We start from the raw sequence: 11,338 nt of genomic DNA, 5'->3' as shown, positions 1-11,338 counted from the left end.
ATTCATTCTTTCTACCGCAGCAGCTAAATGCCTCTTTGCCCTCTTTGGTCGTTGCAGCCTCAAGTCTTTCAGACCGTCACCAACATCCCTAGCAGCACTTTGGTCGATAGCTAACCAATCCAGCATTGAAAGACCAGCATCTAAACTCCTCAAAGTGTCCCAAACATTCAAGGTATTAGTCTTGACGGGTAACCTACGAGGCTTTGACCGCTTTTTCCTAGACTTGACCACAGGACCAGCAACACCAACAACCGGAGGAAAAACATTTTCACCCCTAACAGGAGCAGCAATACCATCAACCGCAGGAACAAAAGCACCATTACCAACTGGAACCGGCATAGTCATGACTACATCACCTTGATCCACCGCTTTTCCCTTATTACCCCGCTTATTCGGCGTATCAACTGGCACAGCAGACACAGGTCTCTTCACACCGTAAATCTCGTTAACACTGTTGTCATTCAGGGTATCAACCAAGTTCACCGACTTGTCATTTTTCTTTAGAGGATTTTCACCATTACTACGAGTACCAATCACCTCCTTTAAGATCGGTACTCCTTCTCTTTTCCCTGGCTTTCACCAGAAAAGTTTGAAGACCCATTACCAATGGGTATAGCATTACTACCACTTGCAACCCCAGACCCAAAATTGTTCTTTTGCAAGAACTCCGGACACTCAGGCTTCTTATGTCCTTCTTTATTGCAGTAAAAGCAGACCAAATTACGACGAACAGAAGCGACACCACCAGTATTACCACGAGTACCATTTTGAGCCACACTGTTAGTTAAGTTTACCAAATTAATGCTCAACCTTTCTAACTTGTCCACCAAAGAGAACATACTGGACATAGAAGCAGCATCCGATACAGAACCACTTGCAACCGAAGGAGCAGACACAGGAAACTTAGGGACTACAGTCTCAACGGGCTCAAAACCAATAGTACTTGCGTACTTGACCAAACTACGCTCAATCTGCATAGCCTTTACTTTCGCCTCTTCAAAAGTCACCGGTGCACCTTCTTTTTCCACCTCAAAAGCAATGTTGGGTTTGATAGCGTTAAGAAACGTACGCACTTGCAAACTCTGCGATTTGTTGTCTAAAAGCATGAACAACTCTTGCATCTTGAGTGCAACATCATCCACTGAGGGGTATTCAGCACCTTGTCTAAGACCTTGTACTTGACTCCAAAACTTATCCTCTTGATCATATAAATATTGCTTCTTAAAAGCGCTCACGAAGGCATCCCAGGTAACTGTATTTGCACCAACCACGTTGAACCAAGTCTCTGCTTTACCAACAAGCTTGTCACTAGCGACGAACAACATTTCTTCATCACTCAAACCTCCTGAGACCTTCAACCTTTGCATACGATTGACCCAAACCAAAGCAGAATTACCATCACCTTCACCAGAGAACTCTCTAGGCTCATTCATGAACCTCATACCAGCACCACGTTTAGTACTTGAGTTTGCTTCTTTAATAGACATAATATAACTTGAGTAATAATACATGTTAGAACACATATATGATCTGGTAGGCCGGACCACTTGACAACTCCCTCTTTTTCCCTTTGTGTTTACCTTGAACGACGAGACCAACAAATAAAAGAGATAAACCAATAATTAACAACAGAAGACTGTAAAGACTATTGTAATTATAGAGAGATAGACACAAATAGAGAGATTATAACCTTAGGCACAGTTCCTTCAAAAGACAATGAAGATATATGTAAAATAAAATTTATAAAAAAAATTCGATTTTTAAGATTAATTTCTTGATATTTTTTATTCCTTCTAAAGTTCTTTAAGCTTTTATACTTTCTTTAGAATAAATTTCTACAAAGACAATTGCTTGTCATTAATCTAGAACAGATCAAACTTGCCCAAAAAGCAATTACGTTTGAAATGTCAAACAGGAGAACAATTAATACAATTAAATTATAAAATTCAACAGATTCAAACTGAGATGAACTGTCAAATACAATAAACAAAATAAAACAAAATAAAATACACAATTAAATCACAGCAAAATATCATGAAACAAAATACGGAAGAAGTAGGACAAATAAGGAACCAAAAAAAAGTACAACAATTGAGACCCAGACCCAACAATTGACACACCGATCAGTAGTTTTGACTCGAATCTGATTGGGTCTGACAGAAGACAGAACCATTGGCTGAAATCTTTGGAACACCATTGTACCATCAGACCTAGACCAAATCACACCAAACTTTGTATGTACTTTAAGGAACATCAGAGACATGCACCATTCCAATTTGAAGATTTGTTAACATAATAGAATCACCAGAAAAACCGCGAAAGAGAACGAAGAAGCGAACCAAAACAAACATGCACACATGACAAAATAATATGGAGAGATGGCCGAGTTGGTCTAAGGCGTCACGTTAAGGTCGTGATCTCTTCGGAGGCGTGGGTTCAAATCCCACTCTCTTCATTACCTCTTTTGTTTGAAACTTAGGAATTTCTTTTTTAATGTATTGTATCTTTCTTCATATTGTTGCAAGGTATTAGACTTGTTTTGCTTGCATCTGGCAAAGTGAATAATTTAGAAGATGATGTGAGCTTAAAGCGTTAGTTAAATATTAGTTGCAAGTAATAGCCAGAAACATTCCATGAAACACAAGAGTAGATCAACATAAAATCCATTCTATGCACTTGATAAGCTTAGTTTACTTTTGCATCTCAACAGCAGGTGTCACTTGTACTATGCCATTCAGCCCTGTACCTATAGCCATTGCTAGCCTGGCATAAAAGAGAAACGATTTGAAAATATTGTGTCCATACACATAGATTCAACATATCTACTCTTCTTATCCGTTAAAGTAGGCCAAAGTCTTGTAGAGCATCTGAAATAGTAATGGTTTTAAACAAGCATAACAGCAAACAGAAGTCAGAACGAAGGAACAACATTCTGAGAGTTCAAAGGTTATTTTCCATATCACAAAGCTTGATAATCTCGCATGATTCATTGAATGAAAACGATTCATCCTTTTTTTATTTTTGGATAAAAAAAGTTTGTTGTATTATCTTCTTCTATGGCGATGATCTCTATCTCTGTCTCTTCTTCTATCGTCTACTCGTCGATCATCTACTCTTCTATCATCTGCTCTTCTGTCATCAGCACGTCTACTGTCTCGAATTCTATCATCTCTTCTTCCATCATCAATTCGTGACCTTGAAGTTGTGATAACAGGTGCAGGGTCTCTTACATTACGATTCTCATCACGCAAATCTCGTCGTTTCTCAGGTCTTTCTTCACGAACACGATCTCTGCTGTCTGAATCAATGGGACGTTTTGCACTAGGTGCAGTCGTAGCAGCGGCTGCAGAAGAAGAAGATACAACTCGAGTGCTGCTCTCGTTATTTCTTACTGAACGACTGGATCGATCATCATTGCTACGAGAAGTAGGTGATATAGCTTCACGACTAGGTCGAGTAGGATCTCGACTACTTCGAGGTGGCAATTCATTACGAACTGGGGTACTGATTCGACTACTGCTTGTGCTCTCACGAGGTGACTCTCTTCTTGAACTTGAACGATGGTGGCGGCTACTAGATTCTTCCATACGCAATGCCTTTTCGGTTCGGTTTATAGGGGGTTCTGGATCGCGTGCACGTTTTCTGTCTGAAGGTGGTGATTTTGGTGGTGAAGGTTGTCTTTGTGTGCTTTTTGAGCGAGTCGTGTCTTCATTACGTCTACTACTGCTACTATTTAGATTAGCAGGTTGTAAAGATTTTGTTTCAGGATTATCATCTCGTCTTCTGCTACTGCTGTTGTCATTATCAGATGTTGAAGATGGTTTCTCCTTGTCTTTGTTGGTGGATGAAGAAGGCACATCTTTAGTGCCACTGCTGTTACTAGGAGGAGCTATCTTGATTTCAACAGGAGGAGAAGGTTGCTTGATACCCAAAAAGGCTTCTTTTGTTATCCATTTAGTCTTGTATTTAGCAATTAAGCCCATGTAACTTCTTGCCAACACCTTAATGTTACCACGTTCATCTTTTTCTGTCAACTTTTTAACAATCTGTAAAATACTGTTGCCATGATCTGCTACAGCAGGAAAACAAGGAGCAAATTGACGCAATACCATAAATGCGTTCTTCATGACTACAACTTCACCTGATTTAAGTGCTTGTTCAATCACCAAGTCGGACTTGAAATGCCATTTATGCAAAACACGCTGGAAATCTGTAAAGCTTAACAAATCTTCTTTGGCAATAGGTGTAGGTGTGGAATTCCAGTTCTTTTGAAAGCCAATCAAGTTATCACCGTGTGCTTCTTTGACAAACAGTTTTTCATCTGCATGCCATTTCTGCATTTTTGAAAGTGCCTTGAAAATAAATCGAGAGTAAACGGTTGTTTCATATTCTGAAAAGGCCAAAAAGCTTGCTGGCAAGTTGTCCGAAAGCATCTTGTCAAACAAGGTTAAGCTTGAAAAGTTGGGTGTGTTGATACGATGCATCAACATGCTGAATTCATAACAAAATGCAGCATCTACTTCAGATTGTCGACTACGAGGCAACAAACAGTATTGCATAACACTTGAAATCTGCGCTTGACGTTGATTTAAGCTGGGGAACCAACGGTTCTTTGATTCTTTCAAGACAGCCATGATTTTTTCTACATGAGCCTTGTGTTTCGTCAGATCTTCTTTTAATTGATCCAAACGGGACTGTGCTTGACGTTGTGCTTTTAAAACCACAGAAGGACGATTGTTCAAGTAAAATTGACTACGTGTATCTTGACATTTACGAATGACTTCGGCTTCACGCTTGATGGCTGCTTCATAAGGTTCTTCAGGACAATAGATATCATACAGTGTCAATTGCCAAAAGATCACAAAGAATTCAGAAGAAAAGATAGTGTTGAGAGGAGGATCAGGTAAACAACCAGAGACACTCTCGCTAAGAGCTTTGAATGGGGCCCAGATTTCACCTTCTACAATAGGTTCATTGATATTGTTCTTAATGGCGAATTGTGTCCTGGGTCGAGTAAAGTTCATGGTGATGTCAAGAGGCAAACGATAATCATTCACAAGCACAGTTGCATCTGGCACAAGTGCATCGTACTCTTCACCTTCAAACAAAGACGTAATAAGCTCAAAGTATTGAATTTGACTTTGATGCACATGATCCAACTTATGGCATCGTACAGCAGCAGGCACACCAGCTTCAGAAGAACATACTTCATCCAGTCGATACAACAACACAAGGATTTCAAAGCCAATATTGTTCTTCCGTAAAGATTCCTTCAATCTGCTCAACACACGGCGAGAAGCACGACGGTTGTCTGGAGATACAGGTAAAAAGGCTTCACTCTTAATTGTTTCTGAACAGCTTGCAGCAGCAATTTGATCATCTGTCAAAGCACTAGCCAAAATTTCAACGCCACCCATCTTGGTGACAAATTCGTTCAAAAGATGCAAATCAGGCACAGCATCGTCATAACGCAAACGACACGCCAAGTATCTGAGTAAAGGTGTCGCTTCCATATCCTGTTTCTTGAACAACATGCCTGTAAAGATAGCAAGTGAACGGAACCATAGATGAGCAAAACCATCATCTTTTTCTTTGGACTTGAGTGTTCTTCCAGGTCCTTGAGATCCAGTCCATTTTTCGGTCAAGACAAAGCCAAGAACATCGTATGCAAAGTCACCATAGTAACGGCATGCTTCAGCCATCAAGGGCGCTAAATTCTCAAACTGTTGTACTTGGTCCAACATATGATGAAAGACTAAAGTAGGATTTGAGTGGGCCAGTTTGCCCAAGTCTCGGCCACTCGGACGCACATTGTTCTTGTTGACACAACGCATCACTTCTCGAATAGAACGTTCGGTACGCACCTTGAGTAATTTGGTCTCAATCGTCTTTTTGTAGAAATCAGCATGCCATTCACCGTAAAGTGCATATCGTTCTTGGAAAGTAAATCGACAAAGGATTTCCCAGACACTGGCCATGGTGCCAGGATTGCCTTGACTAAAAGCAATCGAAGGCAACAAGAATTCACGCAAGATGTTAATACAATGAACTCTGCTACCGGGAAATTCAGCTTCACGTTCCACTAGACCACCAATGATCAAAATCACTTTCTGAACTAGGTCTGTACCCAAATACGTCTTGTAGCCAGCCAAACGAGCCAAAGGAAGGAAGCGCTGCATCAAATGTTCAGATGTGGTACAGAGGTCCAAGTTATCCTTGGTATTCTTGTAGAAGAATACATAGCGTTCTCGCTTGACAATGTCCTTTGCATCGTCCAATAAGGCATCAAATACCAGTACACGCTTCAGCTTGATTTGGTCAGGAATCTTGGGGTTAGGATCATCTTGCGTAGATAAGGCAGTCTTGATCTGTGACTGGTCAGCACATGCATTGAAGTGAGCATAGAGTTGTTTGGTTTCTTCAGGCACAAAGGTATCATAAGCAGGCTCAAGTACAATAGAGCACAAACGGTAGATATCATAAGCGAGTTCTGGATACAGATCAACAAGCTTTTCATATTCTGCCAAGATCATTTGAGCATGCTTCAAATCCCCAATGGACAATAAAGCACGGACAAGTTCAACCACATCATTTTGTTCGTATTTCTTTTTTGTTATTACTTCCTCTTCTGCTAGTGTTTCGTCTTCTTGTTTTGCTTTCTTGACTCTGACAGTAGAGCCTTCTGTTTCACCTAAAGCACCATACATCTGCAGAAGACAATGAGTAAACAAATCTCGTCAAACGCATAGACACTTACAGCTAATTGACCACCTGAATTTGTAGTGATTTCCTTATTCATCTTTTCCATGTATTCCTTTTTTTCATCTGATAAACCCTCATCATAAGGGTAAAGATAAGGCAGAATATCACCCAACAGAATAAGCTCGTTCTTTAACAAGATAGCAATAGCAAAGTAGATGTCCTTTGGTGTGGGTTCAACATCTTCATTCTAGCAATGGGCAATTAGATCAGAACTAAACAAGGAATGCTTCTTACATGATAGCTATGGAATCTGAAGCCAAACAATTGAGCCATGATGGGACTGGGATTATTCACGACTTCACCGTTCAGGTCAGTATGGACTAGACTTTTGACCCATTCTGATTCTTTGATGAGTGCAATCCAAAACTTGTGATTGACACGCAATTGACGAATAAACAAGTCCAAAATGATGTCGAGCACACGATTAGGATCCAGATGAAATACACCCATATGAGAAGTGATTGTCTTGAGAAACTGAGGAATACGTTCCATGGGTGTAGATTCAAGTTTGCCTTTACTGTCTCGTTCATTGTCAATACTGGCATTTGTGAGTTCGTTGAAAAGACTGGCATAGCCTTCACCCACTTCTCTGACAAGATTATACTTGTCTTGTTTATAGAGCATGGCTGTATTTAAACGTACAAGGCGACGCTCAAAGATCTTGACATTATTGATTATACCACAATCAAACAATAACTGAACTGTCAAATTGACTTTACAATCGCCTACTGTAATAGTGTTTGATTCCTATTAGTTCTGTGTGAGTAGAACGATATCCAAGTGCTGTTATTTACCAATAGTTGATTGACCATGCCAGTCAGATTGTCTGTCAATTTCTTGTATTTAGCGGCCTTTTCAGTTGATTTGTTTTGATGTTCGCGTAATACTTCCCATTGTGACTCCCATGTCTTGATGGAGTTAAAGTAGAGGTCTTTGACGGGTATTTCAAACTGTTTGAAATAGTCTTCTTCTTGCTGTATAGCCTTAGATGCAACTTCAATAAAGTTAGATACAGATCGACGTCCAAAATAAGTGTCTCTGCATGCGTTGCTGATGATTGTACGAAATTCACAAGTAGCACCTACACGATATTCAGATGCTACTGCTTTCATTCGATCCAACTCTTCTTGGACAACAACATTGTGCGTGTATTCATCTGTTGTAGACATACTAACAAGAGAAACACGTCTTAAAAAAGAAAAAGAGAAAAATTTATATGTGTGTGCGTAAATAAAGGTTCGGATGCTTAATTTATATCCAAGGTCATAAACTGCGCCTATTAGCCCTTTTCTCTCTTTTTACATATGCTGATATGGATAGACATGATAGTAAATAAATACTGAAATATAACTATCAGCCTTTTAGCCCATTGATACCACCCAACCTTTCTTTTATCAGATCTACCATAAATCCAAAGGATATTGTTGACTTGGATTTCTCTCAAGTCTGTATGGGCTTTGTCTCTTAATCATAATAGGATCCATAGGAAACATTGAGAAAAAAATACAGACACCTTTCCATGAACCATGGAGATACTTTTTTTGACGTGTCAAGTGGTAAAAATCTTGCTTGTTCTATTCATAAAATAAATCTGATTGAGGAAGAGGAAGAGTTTGGCATTGTATTATTGCCTTCCTCGACTATAACCAGATTTTCTTGACATTCAACTGAATGATATTTTATTGGAGAACAACAAGGCTATCAAAGACACTTGTCATCTTACTTAACCTTCTTTGTATTTTTTAAATCAATATGTCAAGCTATTGGAGGATAGTCAAGTTTCTAGTTTTAAACCACACCAAAAACAAAAAAAAAAAAAAAAGAATTCGAACCAACTTGGATTCAGGTACAATTGATGTCTATATGAACTAGTTTCTGAAACACAATGATGCATTACCTACTCTCCAAACAAACCTTATGCCTATACAAGTGAGTATTTGGTTCCAAAATGCAAAGAAACGTTATCAAGATAAAGTAAAGCAATTCAAATCGTTGTCCAAGAAACGTCCTGATTTGGTCTATGATTAATGCATGTAGTACCTATTATTACCAAGCTAAGAAAAACAGTCTTTGAAACTATAGAATACTTACAAATAATATACAATGTATTTAAGTCTATTACTGATACTTTTTTTTTTGGGGGGCTTAAAACATCTGACATGTTGAAAATGGCTATTATTGACAATTTGGCAAAGGGTATTCTACTCGAAAACCAGAATTAAGACACCGATATTTGAACTTTGATTGCGTTATATGAAATGATGAACAAACATAGAAGCCTACTCAAATATTGAGATAAAGCGCAAAAATCCAAGGTTGATAACGATACTAGATTCATATAGAATCTTCTATAGAAACAGTATGCTAAGGCTAAAAAGCTGCAAAAGTGCTTTTTATGCTTTTTCTTGATAACTTGCTAGTCAAAATGGTACGTTTCTTACATCGTTCAACTTGAAATACAAAGACCTACAACTTTTATTAAGATAGTTTTAAGTAATAACCTTGTTTTTATGCATTTTTGAAACCTCAAGTATATTTATCATCTTCAAACTCAGCATATAAACTTCCTTGTGACTGTATCCACACTACAAAAACGCCTTTTTTTTTTCTGTTTCTCTGTTTCTCTCTCTCTGTCTTTCTTTCGACCTTTATTTATATATATATATATATATATACACATACAAAAAAAAAAGAGCATGAGTAGTGAAGTAGAGACAACGAGAGGACGCGTCGATGCGCTTAAACTTTCCACCACCACTCGAGCAGGTGGTGCCTATATTCCACCTCATCGGTTACGTCAAATGCAACAAAACATCACAGACTCCAGTACAGAAGAATATCAACGTATCACTTGGGAAGCACTCAAAAAGTCTATCAACGGTCTCATCAACAAAGTGAATACGTCCAACATCAAGATGATTATACCTGAACTGTTTGGTGAAAATCTCGTACGTGGTCGAGGTTTGTTTTGCCGCAGTATGATGAAGGCACAACAAGCAAGTTTGCCTTTCACGCCTGTGTATGCAGCAGTAACTGCTGTCGTAAACACAAAGTTACCTGCTGTAGGTGCATTGCTATTGTCTCGACTTGTGCTTCAGTTCAGAAGAGCCTATCGACGTAATGACAAGGTAAGCGTGTATTGAGTATGACTCCATCTGACATCATTTAGACAATGTGTTTATCTACCACCATGTTTATTGCTCATTTGACCAATCAGTTGATTGCAGACAAGGTACTTGCCCTTCAAATTCTGGCCTTGTTGTTGGAACGACCTACCGATGATTCAGTCGAAATTGCTGTAGGCTTCATGCGTGAAGTAGGCGCACTTTTATCTCAAATTTGCCCTAAAGCCAACAATGCCATCTATGAACGATTCAGAGCTGTCTTGCATGAAGGCGAAATTGACAAGCGTGTTCAATACATGATTGAAGTCTTGTTTCAAGTCAGAAAAGACAAATATAAAGACAATCAACCTGTCATTCAAGAACTTGATTTGGTAGAAGAAGAAGATCAGATTACACATAACATCAGTTTGGATGATGATGATTTGGATGCTGAAGAAATGGCTAATATCTTTAAATATGATCCCAACTATGATGAAAATGAACAGAAATACAATGCTATTAAAGCAGAAATCTTGGGTGAAGGCTCTGACGAAGAAAGTGAAAGCGGCGATGAAAGTGGCAGTGAAGAGGAAAGTGAAGAGGAAGGCGAAGACGAAGAAGAACAGAGACTTGAATTGCTAGACAAGACAAATGCTGATGTGATTGAATTGCGTCGAAAGATCTACTTGACTGTGATGTCCAGTGTCAATTTTGAAGAAGCTTGTCATAAATTAATGCGAATCAATATCCCTGAAGGACATGAAGTAAGTCTCTCGAATTGAAGGATATCACTAATATTACCCTAGATTGAACTCTGTAATATGATTATCGAATGTTGTTCTCAAGAACGTACTTACCTTAAATACTATGGTTTAATGGCTGAACGCTTCTGTAAATCAGACCGTATGTGGGTAGATAATTTCACTGGTTGCTTTAGAGAAGTCTTTGAGACTATCCATCGTTATGAAACAAACCGTCTTCGTAATATTGCCAAATTGTTTGCCCATCTCTTCAATACAGACTCACTTCCTTGGACTACTTTTGAAATCATCATCTTGACTGAAGAGAACACAACATCTGCTTCCCGTATCTTTATCAAGATCTTGTTTCAAGAAATCAATGAATTCTTGGGTCTCAAGACACTCAAGGAACGCTTGGCTGATCCTTACATGTCTGAAAGCCTAGCTGGTATGTTTCCTAAAGACAATCCTCGAAACACTCGTTTTGCTATCAATTATTGGACTAGTATTGGTCTTGGTGCTGTTACTGAAGATTTGCGTGAATGGTTAAGAACGGCTCCTCAACAGTCGATAAGACGGGATGATAGTAGCAGTGATTCATCTGATAGTAGTTCTTCAGATAGTGATAGTTCATCAGTAAGCAGCCATAGTAGTAGAAGTAGTAGTAGAAGCAGCAGTAGCAGCAGCACGAGTCGTAGTCGTAGTCGCTCCAGTAGCTATAGTCGATCTGAT

General features: G+C 38.9%; 2 protein-coding genes and 1 non-coding gene across 3 annotated transcripts; 2 read left to right on the top strand and 1 right to left on the bottom strand.

Moving 5' to 3' along the window:
• Positions 1-2,372: 2,372 nt before the first annotated feature.
• On the top strand, positions 2,373-2,455 carry B0P05DRAFT_t118. Its single transcript has one exon. It is a non-coding gene; the product is annotated as a tRNA-Leu (tRNA).
• Positions 2,456-3,044: 589 nt separating this feature from the next.
• Positions 3,045-7,931, bottom strand: B0P05DRAFT_592299 (transcription factor/nuclear export subunit protein 2-domain-containing protein; the record flags this gene model as incomplete). Its single annotated transcript, XM_051582973.1, has 4 exons — positions 3,045-6,707; positions 6,758-6,949; positions 6,997-7,509; positions 7,557-7,931. The coding sequence occupies 4 exons, from the start codon at positions 7,929-7,931 to the stop codon at positions 3,045-3,047; spliced, it is 4,743 nt and encodes a 1,580-aa protein (XP_051429587.1).
• A 1,431-nt stretch (positions 7,932-9,362) lies between these two features.
• B0P05DRAFT_340198 (armadillo-type protein) lies at positions 9,363-11,300 on the top strand. Its single transcript, XM_051573580.1, has 4 exons — positions 9,363-9,890; positions 9,932-10,630; positions 10,673-11,054; positions 11,113-11,300. Exons 1-4 carry the CDS (start codon positions 9,459-9,461, stop codon positions 11,154-11,156), a joined length of 1,557 nt encoding a protein of 518 aa, XP_051429586.1. The 5' UTR covers positions 9,363-9,458; the 3' UTR covers positions 11,157-11,300.
• Positions 11,301-11,338: the final 38 nt, after the last annotated feature.

The sequence above is a fragment of the Gilbertella persicaria genome (genome assembly GCF_025201335.1).
Source record: "Gilbertella persicaria strain CBS 190.32 chromosome Unknown B0P05scaffold_74, whole genome shotgun sequence".
Lineage (NCBI taxonomy): Eukaryota > Fungi > Mucoromycota > Mucoromycetes > Mucorales > Choanephoraceae > Gilbertella > Gilbertella persicaria.
Note: the sequence above shows the minus strand (reverse complement) of the source record. Positions and strands in the feature narration are given on the sequence as shown.